Source organism: Hemitrygon akajei, chromosome 19, assembly GCF_048418815.1.
Source record: "Hemitrygon akajei chromosome 19, sHemAka1.3, whole genome shotgun sequence".
Lineage (NCBI taxonomy): Eukaryota > Metazoa > Chordata > Chondrichthyes > Myliobatiformes > Dasyatidae > Hemitrygon > Hemitrygon akajei.
In genome coordinates, this window is record NC_133142.1 from 9,118,438 (window position 1) to 9,141,908 (window position 23,471).

The 23,471-nt window shown below is 40.4% G+C and overlaps 1 protein-coding gene across 1 annotated transcript in view; it reads right to left on the reverse strand.

Moving 5' to 3' along the window:
• The window catches only part of prkar2aa (protein kinase, cAMP-dependent, regulatory, type II, alpha A), a 320,293-nt gene that overhangs the window by 101,760 nt on the left and 195,062 nt on the right, over nt 1-23,471 (reverse strand). Inside the window, exons 9-10 of the mRNA XM_073072054.1 lie at nt 20,499-20,554; nt 16,538-16,621 (exon numbers count right to left, since the gene is read on the reverse strand). Coding sequence (XP_072928155.1) covers nt 16,538-16,621; nt 20,499-20,554 — 140 coding nt within the window. The remainder of the gene's footprint in view (nt 1-16,537; nt 16,622-20,498; nt 20,555-23,471) is intronic.

Sequence of the window (23,471 nt, forward strand, 5' to 3'; positions counted from 1 at the left end):
CAAACTATACTTTTCCCCGGAGAATTTACAAAGATGGAAATGAAATGGCTTAAAGGCACTGACCTTTCCTTTACAAAACTGTTCCCAATCCTTTCTGCTATTTTTCGCAGGGATTAACACGGGGACAGCCAATGAATTCCTTCCGAATGAGGATCAAACAAGGTCGAACCTGTTTCACCGTCGAAATTGACTTTCCTCGATCTTTTAACTCCCGAACTCCGATCTTCACTCTTCACTGATTTTTAACTGGCAGTATTATAAAGAAACTGCCGGCAATGACCTTTTAAACTTTAGGCATTAAATAAAACTCCATCTTTCAACCAAACTGCCTCATAATATTGGACCACACAGTGGCATGGAGTCAAAATGGCAAATCCAGCCACGAACTGCCCCTCCTCACAGGGAGGGGTCCTCCTTTTATACCCTGTAAAAAAAACTGTCACATGACCTCTACTGGCAGGAAAATGACATCACTCCACCATCACAAGACCACTACCTTAAGTCCAGTATAGTTTCAACACCACTGTCAAGTGACAAGTACAAGATACCCACGGGTACGTAACACCAGCATCAGCAAATTTGTATGTATTGATGAGTTGTGCCCTACTTCTGCAAAGATATCTTCATAAGGCCTCCAACTCGCGGGGAAACAAATTTAGTCTAACTAATCTCTCCGCATAACTAAAGCTCCTCCAAAACAGGGAACATCCCACTGTTCAGAAAACTTCAATTTGAATCCCTATTTAAAAAGAAAGATGCAGAATGCTGGTAACTATCAGCTAATTGACCTAACATCTAAATATTAGGAAAAACAGTTAGAAAAATTCTTCAAATAAATGGTGGAAATTTTATGTGGAATATCTCATGGCATAGTATAACATTCAACAGCTAGGTTGATATATCACAAACATGAGAAAATTTGCAGATGTTGTAAATGCAAAGCAACACACACAAAATGTTGGTGGAGGAGCAGGCTAGACAGCATCTATGGAAAAGAGTAAACAGTTGACGTATCAGGCCGACACCTCCAGCACTTGCTTGATGATAGGAGTTGGATAACATTTGTGAATATTTTAAAAAATGACATTCCTGATTTCAAATTGTGCCTTGGTAGTTCAATTTAAACAATGACAAATAACATTTCCAATGTATTGAATAAACAGAGTTCCCCAAAATAAATTAAAAATGGTTCTGAAAGATGTCAAGAGCACTCAATAATAATTCATATTTTCAAAGGCAGCTTGGTGATAAGACATAGCAGAAACAATACATTTCCTACAAAAGATAAATTAATTACATTTTCTGATAGCTACCAAGTACACTTAACAATCAAAAGAACTGTTAAAACTGTGTGTCTAATTTATCTTTGGTAATTTTTCATTTGCATAAAATTAAGCAGCTTGCTGTTTGGATGGTTACAATATATCAACCACAATGGCAATAGAACAAATCTGATTTTATTCATTCCATCAGTCACGTACACTTGTACAGACAGCACTATTCCTGTAATAAACTACTCAATTATTACATGGCTCAGAGTGGACCATCCATGTGATAAAATTTGGAAATTCAAGAGCCACAATTTTTACACCTTGCATTTTTATTGCTAACACTCCATCTTATGCTGTTCCTTCGAGCACACTGGGCAGCATTTTTGCCTTTTCCATGGAATTTGACTCTTTTTAATGAGGCTGGGTTGCTGGCTCAACACTCAAGCCAGCATGGATGGAAAGCGTGCAAGGAGCCAACCAGATTCGAACTCAGGACCATTTGCTTCAAAGTCCGGTACTGATGCCACAACACTACCAGACAGCACACTCCATCTTATACAGAGAGGTTATCTTGGTTTTTCTTAATTCTGATCCAGCTGGATATTCAGATGAACATTTGTAAATTGTACTGCAATGACATTTCAAGTTGCTCACTGTGAAGTACCCTGGCACAGTGATTTGCAATTGTTAACAGTAAAAATTACTATAGTACAAGGATTGGGGAATGGTGTTAGGTATTTTTTTCTAAAATGATATGGAGAGACAATAAAGCAAATGTGTTTAAGAAGGGCATACTATGAGAAAGAAATTTAGCACAAGCATCAAAGAAAAAGCCTTGTAATTTAGCTTAAATTTGATTTGTAGCCTACAGCACTTTAATTCCATACACATGAATACAAACTAACATAATTAACAGGAATTCAGGAATCAATTAATAAAAGTAAATGCAGAAGGATTGTAACAATACTATTTGTTTAACTGTTATTCAACTATAGATGAACAAGACAGCATTACTCCGAGGCCAAGGTGCAAAAACACAGTAACAGTCACACAGAGCACTAAGTACACATAACACATACAAGACAGCAAGCACATGCAAGATATCAGTAAAATACAGCCATCTAAAAATAAGTACCGGTAGTTCAGACCCTGAGTCCTTGAATGCCATAGAAATCTGCAGATGACCACAACACAGCTCACCTTCTGCCAAGCAAACACTGGGGCAGGGGAACTGACTCCAGCCTGGATGCCGCGACACACCACCCCAGTGGAGCTCACTGGCACTGAAGCCTCTCTCCTGGCAGCTGTAAGTAGGCGACCCTAGGTCCATGAATGCCGCAGAAATCTACAGTCGACTACAATACATCTTGTCTTCTGCCAGGCGATTACTGGGGTGAGCTTGGTTGCACAGACTCCAGCCTGAACACCAGCACCACACCGCCCCCAACAATAAAGGATGATATGACGTGAGATTTAAGATGAAATGAATCTTTTTTACATGTTCTTCCTAACTGCAGTAACGAAAAGAGCTTGCTCACATAAATATTCCTACTGTATTATGCCAGTAGCTTTCATGAAGAAAGCTTATTAGAAATTTCTGTGAATTTTCAATGTATTCAAAGAAAATATTTAATTTCTCCTGAGGTGAAACAATTCAACACCCTCTGGCTCAGCTGAAACCAATAGTAAGATATTATCTTGTCTCAACAATAGTGTTTCCAAGCATCTAATATGACTACACTGGATTGATCCGTAGACATTTGACATGAGAGGCATTGATCGTGTGGATAGTCTGAGGCTTTTTCTCAGCACTCAAATGGGTTGCCACAAGAGGACACAGGTTTAAGGTGTTGGGGAATAGGTACAGAGGAGCTGTCAGGGGTACGGGGTTTTTTTTATGCAGAGAGTGGTGAGTGCATGGAATTGGGCTGCCGGCAACGGTGGTGGAGGCAGATACAATAGGGTCTTTTAAGAGACTTTTGGATAGGTACACGGAACTTAGAAAAATAGAGGGCTATGGGTCAGCCTCGTAATTTCTAAGGTAGGGACATGTTCAGCACAACTTTGTGGGCCGAAGGGCCTACATTGTGCTGTAGATCTTCTATGTTTCTATGGCAATGACACACTTCAGTCTGTTTATGAACAAACACAGAAAATATAGGGAACAGAGTGAAAAAGATCTATATCTACACGCTTACACTTGGATTACTTAGCAGAATTCCTAATTGTTCTCATGTTCACACCTTCAGTGCAATTTTAGAAATAAAGCACCAGTAGCCCATAGCTTTTTAATATCACCAACCTCGGGAAACAAAACTATGCATAACTGAATCCAAACCAGCTTAGGTAGTTCTGTTCCCCTGGCTTTTGCTTCATGCCTCTTTATCACAGTTAGGAAGAAAGTGAACTTTAAATTCCTGACATGGTCAAAATAAGAAATAACAGAAGACCATTCAGCTTCTCTGCCTGCTCTCTATTCAATAAGATCAAGGCTGATCATTTAACTCAGAACCATCCACATAATTTACAATTCTTTTGATAACCTAATATATTCAAATTGATAACTCTTTGAGGACACTTTAGCACCTTTAATATCTTTGCTTTTCACTTAACTTCATATCATGGTCAAATTTTGCCAAGTTATGCACAATGGCTCTTTAGCTCAATGATGTTCAATAGATTGAATATACACAGCTCCTTGCTAACTAATTACATTTGACTCATCAAGAAGGGTTTAAGATGGCACTGGTGTAGCACAGTGATGACTTGCTGGCAGCAAACAAAACTACTAATTACTTTAACAACACACACAAAATGCTGGTGGAACACAGCAGGCCAGGCAGCATCTACAAGGAGAAGCACTCTCGATGTTTCAGGCCAAGACTCTTCGTCAGTCCAGCATTTTGTGTGTGTTGTTTGAATTTCCAGCATCTGCAGATTTCCTCGTGTTTACTAATTACTTTATTAATCACATATTTTTTCTCAAAAGCAATCAATACATTTAATAGCATTTAAAGGCGACACGAGTGAATCTGCAGATGCTGGAAATAAATAAAAAAACACAAAATGCTGGCAGAACTCAGCAGGCCAGACAGCATCTAAGGGAGGAGGTAATAACGACGTTTCGGCCCGTATTTCGTATTTTTTTAATAGCATTTAACTTCGCTTTCGGAGTTGAGCTTTTGAACCGCCTCTATGACCTAGCATATTTGCGCTGTGAACTGAAGTCTCAAAAGATGCAGGATGGTTGCAGTGAAGTGTCTATGGCCCTAATCAAGGCAACAGGGTCTGGTCCTAAGAGCAGGGAATGAGACATTGTTTGGCCATTTTTGGAGCGGGCTTGGAATTGATTCAATGCAGAAGGCCTGAAGCAAGATGAGGCGAGGCACTGTCAAACTGGCAAGGTCCGGGCCCAGGAGCGAGGAAGAAGCTGACGGTTGACCAATTTAAGCACCAGGTCAGATTGGCAAGTTTAGGTAAGGGTCAAGTCAAGGTGGCAGGTTCCAGACCTGAGAGCATACCAAAGCAGTAGAACCCAGGTCCAAGAGCAAGGAACAACCTGCTGTTTGAGGATCTAAGCTCCAGACCAAATTGAAAAGGTCAGGATGTTGGGGCCAGAGGAGAGGGACAGATCAGTGTTCAGTTCGCTTCTTGTGAGGTTTACACGCCTCTGCGCTGAACCAAGGCTGCGGCCTGCAACTAACAAGCTTGTGGACCAGCTGCGAACTCACTTTGGTGAACTTCAGTTCTGAATGGTATTTGCTTACTTTTGTTGTTTGCATGAATTTGTTGTTTATTTTCCTGCATATTGGGCGTTTGATAGTCTTTTTCTTAATAGGTTCTATTAGGTTTCTTTTTTCTATTGGCTGCCTGTAAGGAGTTGAATCTCAAGGTTGTAAAATCTCAAGGTCAGACAGAGTGGTCAGCAGCACTGGGGCTCCACAGGGGACTGTCCTGTCTCCCTTTCTCTTCACCATCTACACCTCAGACTTCAACTACTGCACAGAGTCTTGCCATCTTCAGAAGTTTTCTGATGACTCTGCCATAGTTGGATGCATCAGCAAGGGAGATGAAGCTGAGTACAGGGCTACAGTGGGAAACTTTGTCACATGGTGCAAGCAGAATCATCTGCCGCTTAATGTGAAAAAGACTAAGGAGCTGGTGGTGGACCTGAGGAGGACTAAGGCACCGGTGACTCCTGTTTCCATCCAAGGGGTCAGTGTGGACATGGTGGACGATTACAAATACTTGGGGATACGAATTGACAATAAACTGGACTGGTCAAAGAACACTGAGGCTGTCTACAAGAAAGGTCAGAGCCGTCTCTATTTCCTGAGGAGACTGAGGTCCTTTAACATCTGCCGGACGATGCTAAGGATGTTCTACGAGGTTGTAGTGGCCAGTGCTATCATGTTTGCTGTTGTGTGCTGGGGCAGCAGGCTGAGGGTACCAGACACCAACAGAATCAACAAACTCATTCGTAAGGCCACTGATGTTGTGGGGGTGGAACTGGACTTTCTGACGGTGGTATCTGAAAAGAGGATGCTGTCCAAGTTGCATGCCATTTTGGACAATGACTCCCATCCACTCCATAATGTACTGGTTAGGCACAGGAGTACATTCAGCCAGAGACTCATTCCACCGAGATGTAACACTGAGCGTCATAGGAAGTCATTCCTGCCCGTGGCCATCAAACTTTACAACTCCTCCCTCGGAGTGTCAGACACCCTGAGCCAATAGGCTGGTCCTGGACTTATTTCCACTGGGCATGATTAACTTATTATTATTTAATTATTTATGGTTTTATATTGCTATATTTCTACTCTATTCTTGGTTGGCGCGGCTGTAACGAAACCCAATTTCCCTCGGGATCAATAAAGTATGTCTGTCTGTCTGTACATAATATACTTTGATAAGAAATGTACTTTCTCTCTACCGGCCTTGATTATGATCTCAAGGTCACAGCTTGAACTTCAAAATTATCCAAATTCTCTACCAGTTATCTCTTTGCGGATCCCTCACACCACTTATATTCCAATCCCAGAATGCTCTCATGCTTCAACCTCCTTTCACAAAATCTGAAAATACCTTCCCTCTTCAAATGTGCAGCAAAATGATATTGACATTAGGGAACTGAGCACAGCCTGTAGCCACTGGATCATGAAGTATAAACTCATCGGAAAAGACACTATTGAAATTGACTTTTGTCAGAACTCCTCCTGGTCTAGATTCTATGGAATATAATTATTCAGGCTATCTCAACATGCCTCCATTTTTCTGGCTGTCTGTTGGATTTTGGCAGTTTACATTAATCCTGATTATTCTAGGGTGATAAGATTGGAGCTGGTTACAGAGATAAGACTATGAATTACTCAGTACGAGAATGTTAAAATCCAAGGCATTGCTTAAATGGGAGTCAAAACAGGCAAACTATGAAATGGTGCTGTCCTTTCCTCCTTGCTTCCTTTTCTAAAGAACTTGACCCCTTTCCCCCTTACCACTTTCTATCAGAACTAACTAGTTCTGACCAAAAGTCTTTAGCCTGTAACATTAATTAATTTTCAGTCTCTCTACTACAGCCGACCTGCTGTGTGTTCCCATTACTATTTTTTTATCTTGTATGTAAAACAATCTGCTAAAGATTTAGGAAGCAGAAAGAATTCAGCAATGCTTGCAATGTTGACAGCTGGTTCTTCATTGGCTCAATCTGTCACAACCAAGAAAGCCAGAAAATTACTAATTTGCATTGCACCTCAAACTAAAACCAAAAAGTTGACGCAGTCATTTTGTTTTTTTTGTCAGAAACATCAAATTGATCCATCGCTGCAAGTATGTACTAGTTCCTTTGTATTATGATTACCTCAATTTGTTCTGTGCAAGATAATTGATGAACTGTGTTCAACTTTTCCTGAACACTTCATTCTGTACTTGACAAGTGTCAATAGATTCAAAAATAATTGAGAATTGTAATAAGATTATCAGTAGCCCCTGACCTTTAAACATTCTTGTTTAGTGCAAAGTGATGACAATTAATTGTCATTATTGATGCCACTGATAACTTGGTTTAGTGGCAAATGCATCAAGATTTCAAACAGCCTCTCAAAAGGAAAAGCAGTATTATATTGAAATTCAAATTAACTGCACAAGTCAGAAATCTGGAAAGAAAATGGAAAGCACTGGAAATGCTCAGCAACTGTGGAGAGAGGGAAAGGTCAGCCAGCAACTTGTGGAAAAAGAAAGACATGAGTTACTGGTTCAGGTTGAAGATCTTAAACCAAAAATGGAAAAAGTTAAAGTCAGATAAATTTCAAGTTTCAAAGGAGAGGAGGTAACTAATGTAATGTTTGTAATCTGAGAAATTGAATTACATGCAGTTGTGATGCTAGCTAAGAGAGCGGTGAAGATTTGTCAGACGCAGCCAAGCAGTGAACAAAATTTAAATAGAAAACGAAGACAGAGAGAAAAAGCAAACACAATACAGAGATGCTCAAAACATTGCAGTTGCTGAAACACTGAAATAAAAGAGACTGCTGGAAACATTAAGGAGGTTAGGCAGCATGAAAAAAAAACAGGTTGATGATTTTTCTCAGAGCTGACCAGTTACAAAAGAAAGTGAAAAAGCAGAAATAGTTGAATTCACTGTTGAATCTTTAGAGTTCTAATTTGTCTCAACAAAAGATGTTTTTTTTCCCAAGTCTGGGCTAAGGCTTGAAACTTGATTACTTTATTCAGGACTGAATTTAACCTGAACTTCTCTTTTAAGAAATATTCTTTTAGTCCATGGCTTGATGCATAATTGCAATATTTAGCTGCAGGGACACCATTGTATCCAACTTATAACTGCGTGATGGTAGGACTGATTGAATTATTCTCCATAGGAAAGCACTCTGAATAGAGAACTAAAGGAAAAAGGAATGTGGGATTCCAGATGCTGAAAATACTAAATGCCTTTGGATTCTGGGGGGAGCAAAACAATAAGATCATAAGACATGGGAGGAGAATTAGGCCATTCAGCACATCAAGTCTGCTCCACCATTCCATCATGGCTGATCCCAGATCCCACTCAACTCCATACACCTGCCTTCTCGCCATATCCTTTGATGCCTTGACCAATCAAGAAACTATCAACTTCCGCCTTAAATATACCCACTGACCCGGCCTCCACCAGTCTGTGGTAGAGCATCCCACAGATTCACCACTCTCTAGCTAAAAGAATTCCTTCTTACCTCTGTTCAAAAAGGTCAGCCCTCAATTTTGAGACTGTGCCCTCTAGTTCTGGATACCACCACCATAGGAAGCATCCTCTCCACACCCACCTTATCTAAGCCTTTCAACATTCGGTAGGTTTCAATGAGTTACCCCGCATTCTTCTAAATTCCAGTGAGTATAGGCCCAAAGCTGCCAAACGCTCCTCATATGTTGATCCCTTCATTCCTGGAATTGTCCCCGTGAACCTCCTCTGGACTCTCTCCAATGACAAAACAACCTTTCTGAGATATGGGACCCAAATTTATTGGCAATACTCCAAGTGTGGCCTGACTAGTGTCTTATAATGCTTCAGTACTATCTCCTTGCTTTTATATTCTATTCCCCTAGAAATAACATTACAATTGCCTTCTTTACTACAGGCTCAACCTGTAAATTAGCCTTCTGGGAGTCTTGCACGAAGACCCCTAAGTCCATCCCTCTGCACCTCTGATGTTTGAACTTTCTGCCCATTTTGATAATAGTCTGTACTATTGTTCATTGTACCAAAATGCATTATCATACATTTCCTAACATTGTTTTCCATCTGCCCCTTTTTTTACCCATTTTCCAAATTGTCTAAGTCCCACTGCAATCGCATTGCTTCCTCAGCAATACCTACCTCTCCACCACCTATCTTCGTATCATTTGCCAACTTTGCCACAAAACCATCAATTCCATTATCTAAACTGTTGACAAAGAATGTGAAAAGTAGCGGTCCCAATATTGACCCCAAGTCACTGGCAGCCAACCCAAAAAGGTCCCTTTTATTCTCACTCATTGCCTCCTGCCATTCCTCTATCCATCCCAGTATTTGTCCTGTAACACCATAGGATTTTATCTTGTAAAGCAGCTTTATGTGTAGCACCTTATCAAATGCCTTCTGAAAATCCAAATAAGTGACATCAGCTGTCTGTCCACTCTGCTGGTTACTTCCTTGAAGAACTCCCAACAGATTTGTCAGACAAGATTGTCATGGTTACAGAAACCATGACTTATCTTATCATAAATCTCCAAGTACCCTAAAATGTCATCCTTAATAATAGACTCCAACAGTTTTCCAAACACTGAAGCTAGGCTAACTGGCTATAATTTCCTTTCTTTTGCCTTCTGCCCTTCTTAAAGAGTGGAGTGACAGTTGCAATTATCCAGTGCTCCGGGATTATGCCAGAATTAAATAATTCTTGAAAGATCATGATCAATGCATCCATTATTTCTTCAGCAACCTTTCTTAGGACTCTGGTCCAGTTGACTTATCCACCTTAAGACCTTTAAGCTTGCTTTGTTGAGTTCAGCTTGTTAGGAAAGTGATAGACAGGAGCTACAGGGAAGTAGTCAGCCCAAGGCTACAGGACATAGATAAATGGGTGACAGTCAGGAGAGGGATAGTGAAGGGCACCCCCTATGGCTGTCCCCCTCAACAATAAGTACTCCATTTCAAGAACTTTTGGGGTTCAACCTACCTGGGGGAAGCAAAAGCGGCCATGCTACTGGCACTGAGTCTGGCCCTGTGGTTCAGAAGGGTAGGAAACTGAAGGGGATGGCAACAGTAATAGGGTCTCTATAGTTAGGGGACAGATAGGCAATTCTGTAGACGCGAAAAACAAACGTAGATGGTAGTTTGCCTCCCAAGTGCCAGGGACCACGATGTTTCTGAACGCATCCACAATATCCTGAAAAGGGGTGAGCAGCCAGAAGTCATGGTACATATTGGTACCAACAACAAAGGTAGAAAAAGGGAGGTAGTCCTGAAAACAGAATTCGGAGGGTTAGGAAGGAAGCTGAGAAGTAGGACCTCGGGTAGTAATCTTGGGATTGCTGCCTGTGCCATTCAACGGTAAGGATAGGAATAGAATGAGGTGGCAGATAAATGCGTGACAGGGGGCAGGGCTTCAGATTTCTGGATAATTGGAATCTCTTAATGGACAGGTGTGATCTGCACAAAAGAAGTGGGATGCACCTGAATCCGAGATTTACAAGTTGGAGGCAGATACAATAGGGTCTTTTAAGAGACACCTGGATAGGTACATGGAGCTTACAAAAATAGAAGGCTATGGGTAACCCTAGGTAATTTCTAAGGTAAGGACATGTTCGGCACAACTTTGTGGGCCGAACGGCCTGTATTGTGCCGTAGGTTTTCTGTGTTTCTATGATGGTTGTAACATGAATGTGAAGTAGGAAATCCAATGACTGGGTACAAATGCAGACACAGCAAACAGTTAAATTGTACCACAGAGGCAAAATTCAAAAGGACAAAGAACACAGGGCTAAAGGTGCTGTACTTAAATGCACATAGCATTTGGAATAAGGTGTGGATGAAGTCATGCTGCAATTAAAGATTGGCCGGTAGGACGTTGTGGGCATCACTGAGTCATGGCTGAAAGAAGGTCATAGTTAGGAGCTTAACATCAAAGGATATATTTTGTATCAAAACGACAGGCAGGAAGGCATAGGTGGTGGTGTGGCTCTGTTGGTAAGAGATGGAATTACATCTTTAAAAAGAAGTGACATTGGGTCAGAGAATGTTGAATCGTTATGGTTGGAGTTAAGAAATTGCAAGGTTGAACAAAGGATTATGGGAATCATATATAGACCTCCAAATAGTAGCCAAAATGTGGGGTTGAGATTGCAAAGGGAGTTGGAAAAGGCATGTAATATGGGCAATGACACAATTGCAACGGGGTCTTCAATATAAAAGCAGATTGGGAATATCAGGTTGTTATCAAATTGCAAGAGAGGGAATTTGTTGAATGCCTACAAGACAGCTTTTTAAGAACAACTTGTACTTGAGCCTACTAGAGTAAAGGCTATCTTAGACTGGGTGTTGTGTAATACACACCCAGATCTTATTAGGGAGCTTAACATAAAGGAACCCCTAGGAGGCAGTGATCATAATATGATTGAATTCATACTGCAATTTGAAAGGAAGAAGCATAAATCACATGTATCAGTATCACAATGGAATAAAGGAAATTATAGAAGCATGAGAGAAGAGCTTGCACAGGTGGATTGGAGGAGGATACTGACAGAGATGATGGCAGAGCAGAGGTGGCCGAAGTTTCTGGGACCAGTTCACAAGGTGTAGGATAGATATGTCCCACAGAGGGCACGGAGCGACCACTCCCCACTGAACATCGACGGCTCCTCGGTGGAGATCGTAAAGAGCACCAAATTTCTTGGTGCTCACCTGACAGAGAATCTCACCTGGTCCCTCAACACTAACTCCATAGCAAAGAAAGCTCAGCAGTGTCTCTATTTTTTGCGAAGGCTGAGGAAAGTCCATCTCCCACCCCCCCCATCCTCATCACATTCTACAGGGGTTGCATTGAGAGCATCCTGAGCAGCTGCATCACTGCCTGGTTCAGAAATTGCAGCATCTTGGATCGCAAGACCTTGCAGCGGATAGTGAGGTCAGCTGAGAAGATTATCATGGTCTCTCTTCCTGCCATCACGGACATTTACACTACACGCTGCATCCGCAAAGGAAACAGCATTATGAAAGACCCAATGCACCCCTCATACAATCTCTTCTCCCTCCTGGCGTCTGGGAAAAGGCTCCGAAGCATTCGGGCTCTCACGACCAGACTATGTAACAGTTTCTTCCCTCAAGCTATCAGACTCCTCAATACCTGAAGCCTGGACTGACACCTTGCCCTACTGTCCTGTTTATTATTTATTGTAATGCCTGCACTATTTTTGTGCACTTTATGCAGTCCAGTGTAGGTCTGTAGTCTAGTGTAGCTTTCTCTGTGTTTTTTTTTATTACGTAGTTCAGTCTAGTTTTTGTACTGTGTCATGTAACACCATGGACCTGAAAAACGTTGTCTCATTTTTACTATGCACTGTACAAGCAGTTATGGTCGAAATTACAATAAAAGTTGACTTGACTTGACTTGACTTGAGGAAGAAGTTCTCAAATGGCAGGGTAGGCAACAGTGGCTGACAGGGTAAGTTAAAGACTGCATAAAAACCAAGGAAAGGGCATATAAGGTAGCAAAAGTGAGTGAGAAATTGGAAGATTGGGAAGCTTTTAAAATCCAACAATAGGGAGCTAATAAAGTTATAAGAAGGGAAAAGATGAAATATCTGGACAAACCAGCCAGTGATATAAAGCAGGATACCAAAAAAATTTTCAGTTATATAAAGAGTAAAAGGGAGGTGAGAGTTGATATTGGACCACTGGAAAATGATGCTGGTGAGGTAGTAATGGGGGACAAAGAAATGGCAGGTGAACTTAATAAGTACTTTGCATCAGCCTTCACTGTTGAAGACACTTGCTGTATGCCAGAGGTCCATGAGTGTCAGGGAGCAGGAGAGAGTGCCATTGCTATTACAAAGAAAAGAGAGCTAGGCAAACTCTAAAGGCACGAAAGAATGAGGATCTAGCTCAGTCTGATAGCATGTCATTATTATTCAGATGCAAATAAACTGTGGAAGATGTAAATCATAATTCTTGGTGCCTCACATAAATATCGGCTCAATCACTAGTTCCAGCCATCTCAGCCAGGCTGAAACAGATGATGCCATTCCTCTTAAATGTTACCAGGGTTCTTGGTTATAAATTATCCACTTATAACAGGGGATTCAATGGGAAATAGGGTTTTGCCTCACAATTTTCTGCAAGGTGTAACTCTATAGTTCCCATCGGATCACATGTCATAAGCCGATATTTTTTTCTCAACATAGTCTATTCTCTGGATAGTTTTCTCTGTGAGTATACCACAGGTATGGATTCGCAGCAGGTGGCCATCTCAGAGATTGTCTTGTCAGTTTCCAAAATAAATCTCTCAAGTGGCCAGCAGCTATATTTCACTTTAAATGCATATCATCTTCCAGTCTTCAGTTTGAATGGAGACATGCATATCAAATATGAGTAAGATATTTTAATGACATAACTCATAAAAGAAGTGTATTGTTTAGGTTTACAACCTGCACTTAAACTTGCTGGTCTTGTTTCAGACATCTTGAAGGTAAATAATACAGAGAATTCTTAGGTGGAAAATAAACATGTCTGCAAAGTCTGTCACACTAAAAAATATCACCATATTATCAAATTTAAAACATTTACCAAGTCTATCACATATAAAAAATGCAGGTTGCAAAATGGGACAAGATTTATTGTTTCTTTTGTATTTTACCTTGTCTTCCCACCCTCCCCCATATAAATTCCATATGAACAAATTTTATTCCCCACTCAAACTCCTGGGTAGCAACTGGTGGCCTGTAACAGCAAATTTCAGTAACCCAAATAGCTGCAGCATGGAAGTTATCTACGCTATCAAGTCAGATATTTGACTAAAACTGCACACAACACTAAAGGTGTAGTCTCACCAACATTCTATATCTGTTTTCAAATGTCTGTGTACCAACCTTACATCAAAAGGTTAACAAACTATTAGCCTTTCCTACAAGAAAAAAATCTATCTGCAGGTGCTAGAAATCCAAGCAACAGACACAAAATGCTGGAGGAACTCAACAGACCAAGTAGCAACAATGGAAAAGAATAAACAGTCGACATTTTGGGCTGAGTCCCTTCATCAGCACTGGAGGGAAAAAAGACGAGCTGTCAGAGTAAGAAGGTGGGGGGATGGGATGAAGGAATACAAGGCAGTAGGTGATAGGTAAAGCTGGCGGTGGTGGGGGGGGGGGGGTAGATGCAAAGAGCTGGGAAGTTGATTGGTGAAAGAGATGAAGGAAGGGGAGGAAGCACCAGAGGGAGGTTTTGGGCAGGTAAGGAGATAAGGTGAGAGAGGGAAAAGAGGATTGGCACTAGTGGGGGTAGGGGGGCATTACTGTAAGTTTGAGAAATCGATGTTCATGCCATCAGGTTGGAGGCTACCCAGATGGAATATAAGGTGTTGCTCCTCCAACCTGAGTGTGGCCTCACCACAGAGGTAGAGGAGGCCATGGAATGGGAAGTGGAATTAAAATGGGTGACCACTGGGAGATCTCGCTTTTTCTGGTGGATGGAGCGCAGGTGCTCGGCGAAGCAGTCCCCCAATCTATGGCAGGTCTCACTGATATACAGGAGGGCACACTGGGAGCACTGAATACAGTAGATGACCACAACAGACTCACAGGCAGTGTTGCCTCACCTGGAAGGACTGTTTGGAGCCCTGAATGGTAGTGAGGGAGGAGGTGTAGGGGCAGGTGTAGCACTTGTTCCATTTGCAAGGATAAGTGCCAGGAGGAAGATCAGTGCGGAGGGACAAATGGACAAGGGAGTTGTGTAGGGAACAATCCCTGCAGAAAGCAGAAAATGGGGGGTGGGGAGAGAAATTAGCCTGGTGGTGGAATCCCATTGGAGAGAGCAGAAGTTATGGCAAATTATGCACTGGACACCGAGGCTGGTTGGGTAGCAGTTGAGAACAAGAGGAGCCCTATCCCTGGTGGTGTGGTAGGAGGATGGGATGAGGGCAGACATGTGCAAAATGGAGGAGATGCAGATGAGGGCAGTGTTGATGATGGAGGAAGGAAAGCCCCTTTCTTTGAAGAAGGAGGACATCTCCTTAGCTCTGGAATGAAAAGCCTTATCCAGTTGCTGTGGAGATGAAGAAATTGAGGGGAGGAGATGGCATTTTCAAAAGTAACAGCATGGCAAGAGATATAGTCCAGGTAGTTTTGAGAGTCAGTGGGTTTATAAAAGACATCAGAAGATAAGCTGTCTCCAGAAATAGAGACAGAGAGATTGAGAGAGAGGAAGGAGGTGTCAGAAATGGACCAGGTAAATTTGAGGGCAAGGTGGAAGTTGGAAGCAAAGTTGATGAAGTCAACAAGTTCCGCAAGGCAGCACCAATGCAATCATCAGTGAACCGTAGGAAAAGTTGGGGAGTTATACCGGTACAGGCTTGAAACATAACCAACAATAAGACAGGTAGAGCTGGGACCCCATGAAAACACTTATGGCTACACCTTTTGTTTGAAGGAATTGGGAGGAGCCGAAAGAGAAATTATTGTGAGTGACGACCAGTTCCGTCAGATGGAGGAGTGTTGTGGTGAAGGGGAACTAGTTGGGTTTGGTGTCCAGAAAGAAACAGAGAGCTTTGAGACCTTCCTGGTGGGGGACAGAAGTGTATAGGGACCGGACATCCATTGTGAAAATATGATGACCAGGGCCAGGGGACTTAAAATGATTGAAAAAAATCAAGAGCGTGTGAAGTGTTATGGATCTATGTGGAAGGGACTGAACAAGGGGTAATAAAGCTGAGTCAAAGTTTACTTTTCCTAATTTGCTGCTATACCTACATACAAAGTTGATTCATGTGTGGAGAATTGAATGCCAATAATTAATTATCTTTCATCTTTGCCATTCTTTCTCCCAAAAGTGGGCAATTCATGTTTACTTAGCAATTACTTTCAATTTTATATCCAAACGAAAATTCACTTTCCTAATGAGCTGTTGTTAGCAAAACGGCTGTCCAGCAACCCAACTATTTAACACCAATCTAATCAGCTATTTAATACCAGTCTAATCACAGAACAATTTACAATGACCAATTAACCTAACTGGTATGTCTTTGGACTGTGGGAGGAAAGTGAAGCACCTGGAGGAAACACACGCTTTCACAGGGAGGAACATATAAACTCCTTACAGACAGTGCTGGAACTGAACTCTAAAGTCTGATGCCCTGAGCTGTAATAGCGTCCCACTAACAGCTACACTACCTGCCACCAAAAAGCAAGTAACTACAGAACTGCATCCGATAGAGTAAAACAATCATATTCTCCCTTTCTTCACAGGGGTCCTCAAAAGTGCTGTACATTAGTAGTCTATTTTACACATTTTCATTAAGGTAGCCCAGTGGGAAGCATCTGGCTGTGAAGAGCTGGATGTTTCAGCTGTCAAGCCCTGGTGCATCACATACAATCTGCAGCTGTTACACAGTCAGGAATCCCAAGATGAAAGATCACATGGGGAAATGGTCCAAAAACAGTTTATCCGATAAATTGCATAAATATACTCACAGCTCAGTCTACTATCTAAAGCTAGACTAAGTCATGACACATTGTGATTAACTTACCTGGTCAAGATTTTTGAAGAGAACAATATCCTTACAGGCCTCCTGCAATCTAGATCGCTGATCATCTGTCTTTGGATAAACCACCTGAAACAGGAAAACCAACAATTTTAGGAAAATGACAAGTTGAAAACAGAGATGCACATGTAAAAATGACCGTAAGTGATCTCCCAAAAGCAGCTGAAAACAAATTTACCCTGTATTTTTCAGAATGCGTGATTTTTCCAGCTATTAAATGTACAGTATAAATCTGGATTTAGCAATTTATTTTCTGTAATTAGTTTGAAATAAATGTCACAGAAACTAAAAGCATCATTTATGAGACACTAAAAGCATAGCCTTTGCTTTAAAGAAATAAGAGACTACAGATACTGGAATCCGAATTCAGTACATCAAGCAGCATCAATGAAGACAAGGGGATGATCAGTGTTTTGGGTTGTTACATACAACTAGCCTAACTGGTAAAGTGGCAAATCTTTTTTTATAAATTCAAAGAAAGAATAGAGATTAAAATGCTAAAAATATATTAATTGATTCAAATTAGGGGCAGAAGCTAAATATTAAATAATAAATGGTCCTTCAAGCACTTATGAGGAAGGATCTGACTATATGTCACAGAGATGCCAAGTAAAATCAAAGTAGTTAATGTTAATAGCAGTTCTACAGGTACCAGTTCAAATAAATCAGTTATTTAATGTTAACTCCAGGTTGTATAGAGGCAAGGTTCCTGAAATTACAAGAGAACCAAAAAACAATGGGAAAATATCAGGAAAAAAATAACACACAGTAGACCTACATATACCCCTTACATAAATTAAGGAATTAATTCTAACAGTTAGTATACTGTAATCGCAAACTCAGAAGAACTGCTTCATCAACCTACTTCACCAAAGAAATAGCTCTCAAGTAGACAGTATGATGTAGCTTATGCAAAATGAATAAGATGTTACCTTAAGGGTAATAAACTGAAGGTATTTTTACACATATCTGTTATAAAGAAGCAAGGGCGACAGTGCGGTGACCCAGGGTCAAATGTGAAGCGTATTGCTCTTTCCAATTTACTTAAAGGACTCTGATTCAGAAATACTATTCAAAGTAGCTGAATTTTCAAAATACAGTGCATTATGGTTAACTGGGACATATTGGGGCCAATACATTTTGGCCAAATTAAATGAATACCCCAATGAGCTGATGTTTCATGGAAGTAGTTTGAAAGGTATTTTTAAAAAAGATAAAATAAGGAACAAATTATGTATTTAAATGAAATACAGAACTTATAAGAACACTATCAATACTACTGCAGTACTATAAAACTGTGTATTAGTTCCTAATACTTATCAGCGGAGGAATTCATCCACATCGTAATCTTTTGACTGTAAATGAACAAAAATCAGCACAAACACCTAGTGTAGATAATGGTTTGCCCTCAATACAGTGCTGTCAACAACTGTATCCTCCAAATCTTCATTTCCATTGTAACAATCAAGATGTTACCTTCAAAGTAGAAACTACGAAGAATTCGATCTGTTCCAATTCTTTGCAGTTTCTAACTTGCTGACGTTGTGAAATAATTTCATTTTCACTCCTGGCCATTTTTGTTGTCTCCAAGCTTGAATAGTTGAAACCGCAATGATCAAAACAGTTCTGTATTAACTTGTCACTTTTTCTCTCACCAACTATCAGTAACAAAAATGGCTGCTTTTTGAATACAAATACATGAAACTGATGCTACTTAAAAAGTGTTTGTTTTAAAAACGGTGTTGTGTCTCATGGCCATGCAACGCGCGGGACTAGTGCTTGTTAGAAACTGTTCGACAACAGTCTCCTGTCCAACTAAGCGGCAAAGTGTACCAAATAAATGTTGGGAATCAGAGTTATTTTCTCAATTAGTTTTTGTTCTTTAAGAGTTGTTCCAAATAAAAAGCTGCCCAATTAACCAACCAATGGTCTAGTTAACCTGAATCTAATATTCATCAAGCCAGCAACAACAATAAAACTAGTTCATAAAATTTCCAAAGAATACTTTTATATGTGGTAGAAATTGTGGACTTTGGGGGAAAAATGTGGCAGACACTAAATACACTCAGTGACCACTTCAATCATGTGGCAGCAACTCAACGCACAAAAGCATGCAGACATGGTCAAGATGTTCAGTTGTCATTGAGATTGCCCATTAATTTAACAGAGCTGGAAAGCGTCTTTGTAACGACACAGAAATGATCCAAAACTTGTCTAAGGTTCAAAGATGATATCACATTTGCTAACTCTCTGGGTTGCACACAGTTAATGGGAAGGGGAAGGTATTAATTCCCAGAGTACATTTTGCACTAATGCTCAAAAGCAATGCTTTCTGTATACCCATTATTATCCTGTAGGAGGAAGAAAATATGTTTATCTGCTGTCTGAGATGACCAGTGACAATGAGGAAACTAAGAGAGATTATTCCAAGATTGAGTCATGTTACACATTTACAAATATGTGTCTTTATTAAATATGTGTCCTCTTAAACTTTTCACCTTTCACCCTTGACCCATGACCTCTGGTTGTCATCCCACCCAATCTCAGTGGGAAGCCTGCTTGCCTTTACCCCATCTATATTCCTCATAATTATGTAGAACTCTATCAAATCTCCTCTCAATCTTCCCCTCTAAATCTGATAAAAGTATAAAATTTAAACCTGATGCAATTTTAGAATTTGTCAGCTAGTGTTCAGCCATCAGTGAAGTCTGAAGATTTATCTGCAATATGTTTGTTTGCCAGATCTTCCAGAGTCTGCACATTTTAACAGCTGTTAATCACTCATTGGAGGCAGCAATGACAGGACCTTTGTGTCATCACGTACACCTTTTATATTCACCTTGCTGATAGAAAATTAATTTCACAAGAACAACATCTCAAGTTTTCATAGAGGCAACAAATGGAGTGCAGCAGCAAAAAGCACAGCAAGAAGCCTAACCTACAGAACAAATAGATGGAATTAGCTCACTAATCAATTACATGCACCTCCCTTTATCCTCAGAGTAACAATAATTGAAAACACTAGGTGGAAAAAGATTAGAAACATTAACCTCCAAATCCCAATTTATATTCAAAGTGTTAAATGACAGAATATGTGCCAGACACATTATTCACCAAAACATGTAAAGAAAATCTAGCATTGTAATAATGCATCAAGTGAAGTAAAAAAGTACAATAGAAAAGCAACTCCCTGCTGAAGATTTTCTTCAATTTCTTTCATAAAGCTCTTTCTCTAAAGGGAATGTAGGCTTCCAAAATAATTAAATGATCAATTTAAAAATCTCAGGGTGGCAGCTCACTTCTGTTGTAAGAAATTTTTAATGTCAAAAATAAAAACATAATGCTATATTAATTGCATCAGACCCACACTAAATGCCCAACTCCCCTCCAGCAACATCAATCAATCACACTAATTACACTTAAAGAAATGCCTGTCAGAGTAATTAATTGAAAACCAGCACACTGTTGGCCTAGTTTACTGAAATTACTCGCCCACCAACTGTGATAACTAAACCCAGACATTTTAAAGCCTGTCAAGTTATCCAGCAAAAAAAATCCACAACAATGATGGATCCATTTGTAATCAAATATTTTATTAAAACAGCAATTCTTGATAGCTTCTAAAGCAAGAAATCATAATTACATGCAAAGTCATCAGCTTCTATTGCTATTTTTCCCTTGGCGCTGTTTAAAGAAAGCTTTCTATTTATTCATTAGCGCCTGCATCTATGAGGCAAGATGCCCAGGAACTAACCAAGACCTAGACCACCTCAGTATCTACCAGTCATGAGGGAATGCCCAATTAAGAACCTTCCCATTAAATTTCATTCACATTTCTATAGAAGTGTCAATAGGGACTGCATGAAAATAGTGTAAAATTTTTGAGACCTCATATTGTAATTTACCGATTCCATGTAAACTTAGATATCATAACTAGAGGTCTTACCCTGGGTTCCATATCATCCTCATCATCTTCATCTGGGTTAAAAGCTTCTGCACAAACTGTTAGGGAATAAAACAAAACAGGAATTAATGGTAGCAACACTCACAAGCAAACATTGATTACAACTGGCGTGGAATACATTTTTTTTTGCTCCATTTAACTGTGATAAATGGAAGCAAAAAGTAAGTATGAACAAAGTTATTCCAATTGATATTACCAACATCTCCTATAAGATTTTTATACTTGGTGCAGTTACACATCTTCCTCATTTATTTCTTGATTTTGAACTACAATTAGTCTGTCAGGCAAATAAATTACAACACTGATAGAAAGTACATGGATCACTGATTTTGGTTCAAAAGAACAAGTACCAAATACTGAAAGTCACGCAAGAGAATTCATATTTCTGAAGTGAGTTATGGAGGGTTTAAAACATTGGTACTTTCAATTTCAACATAGGGAATTCTCATTCAACAGTGGGATGAACAAAACATCTTTTCAGGTACCCAAAATAAAATTAGTTTATAAGAATTCTCCATATTGTTTCCAGTGGCTCTGACTGCATATACAAATTGTGTTTCAGCCCCCTCTTATATTCCTTGCAGGTAGATTCACTCAGGATGCCACAACAGGCAGAAGAGATTAACTTTCTTTAAATCCAGGGAGAAAGAGTGGGAGAATGCCCACAGTCAGTTCGATCTCTTGATTTAGTTTTAGAATCAGAATCAGAATCAGGTTTATTATCACTGGCATGTGACGTGAAATTTGTTAACTTAGCAGCAGAAGCAGTTCAATGCAATACATAATTTAGCAGAGAGAAAAAATATAATAATAAACAAGTAATCAATTACATATATTGAATAGATTTTAAAATGTGCAAAAACAGAGATACTGAATATTTAAAAAGTGAGGTAGTGTCCAAAGATTCAAAGTCCATTTAGGAATCGGATGGCAGAGGGGAAGAAGCTGTTCCTGAATCGCTCAGCGTGTGCCTTCAGGCTTCTGTATCTCCTACCTGATGGTAACAGTGAGAAAAGGGCATGCCCTGGGTGCTGGAGGTCCTTAATAATGGACGCTGCCTTTCTGAGACAGCGCTCCTTGAAGATGTCCTGGGTACGTTGTAGGCTAGTACCCAAGATGGGGCTGACTAGATTTACAACCTTTTGCAGCTTCTTTCGGTCCTGTGCAATAGCCCACCAATACCAAATAATGATGCAGCCTGTCAGAATGCTCTCCACATTACAACTATAGAAGTTCTTGAGTGTATTTGTTGACATGCCAAATCTCTTCAAACTCCTAATAAAGTATAGCCAATGTCTTGCCTTCTTTATAACTGCATCGATATGTTGGATCCAGGTTAGATCCTCAGAGATCTTGACACCCAGGAACTTGAAGCTGCTCACTCTCTCCACTTCTGATCCCTCTATGAGGATTAGTACGTGTTCCTTCGTCTTACCCTTCCTGAAGTCCACTATCAGCTCTTTCGTCTTACTGGCATACCTAGTTGGCATATCTCACTCCTGTACGCCCTCTCGTCACCACCTGAGATTCTACCAACAATGGTTGTATCATCAGCAAATTTATAGATGGTATTTGAGCTATGCCTAGCCACACAGTCATGTGTACATAGAGAGTAGAGCAGTGGGCGAAGCACACACCACTGACGTGCGCCAGTGTTGATCGTCAGCGAGGAGGATATGTGGTCTTCCTGTTAGGGAATCGAGGATCCAATTGCAGTGGGAGGTACAGAGGCCCAGGTTCTGCAACTTCTCAAATCAGGATTGTGGGAACGACAGCATTAAATGCTGAGCTATAGTCGATGAACAGCATCCTGACGTAGGTGTTTGTGTTGTCCAGGTGGTCTAAAGCCGTGTGGAGAGCTATTGAGATTCCGTCTGCTGTTGACCTATTGTGGTGATAGGTAAATTGCAATGGGTCCAGGTCCTTGCTGAGACAGGAGTTCAGTCTAGTCATAACCAATCTCTCAAAGCATTTCATCACTGCCGATGTGAGTGCTACCGGGCAGCCCACATTATTCTTCTTCTTAGGCACTGGTACAATTGTTGCCCTTTTGAAGCAAGTGGGAACTTCTGCCCATAGCAGTGAGAGGTTGAAAATATCCTTGAATACTCCCGCCACTTGGTTGGCACAGGTTTTCAGAGCCTTACCAGGTACTCCATCGGGACCTTCCACCTTTCAAGGGTTCACTCTCTTTAAAGACAGCCTAACATCAGCCTCTGAGACGGAGATCACAGGGTCATCAGGTGCAGCAGGGATCGTCACAGCTGTAGTTGTGTTCTTCCTTTGTCCTTCTGAAAATGATGTTGAGTTGCTTTCTTGAACCCAAAGAAGGAAATACAATATATTTAAATGCTTGGATGATGCACAATTATAAAAGCAGCTCGCAGGTAATGACATGCCCAAGCACTAGATGCTCTTTCCCTTCTTTGCAGCAGATGTTACAGACTTGAAAGGTACTGTTGGAGTACCATAAGCACGTAACAACATTTTGTGCGTGAGTAACTCCACCAAAAAAAATCTGGAGGAACTCAGTGAGCCAGGCAACTTCTATGGAGAGGAACAAGCAGTTGACACTTGAGGCTGAGACTCTTTATTTTGTATGTGATACACATTGTATCTAATAACGATTTAATATTGTTTAAACTATACCATTCTTATCCTGTTATTTTCTCTAAATCATCATTTGTAATGCTTGGATCTTAGCTACAACCACAGAAACTGATGGTCCCATGACAATGTAGCACAGAAACTATAAAAAGCCTAATGGAAATGAAATTTAGTGTATACCAGCAATGTAAAACTGGGATTAAGCAACCACAAGCAATACTTGTACATGACTAGGAAATTGGGGAGAGATTTTAGGTAGTGCAAGGTCATAATCACTTGCTACAAAAGTCCCAAAATAATCTTTGAAGTAATGCAAGTTGATACAAGAACAGACTTATAAATAACCAG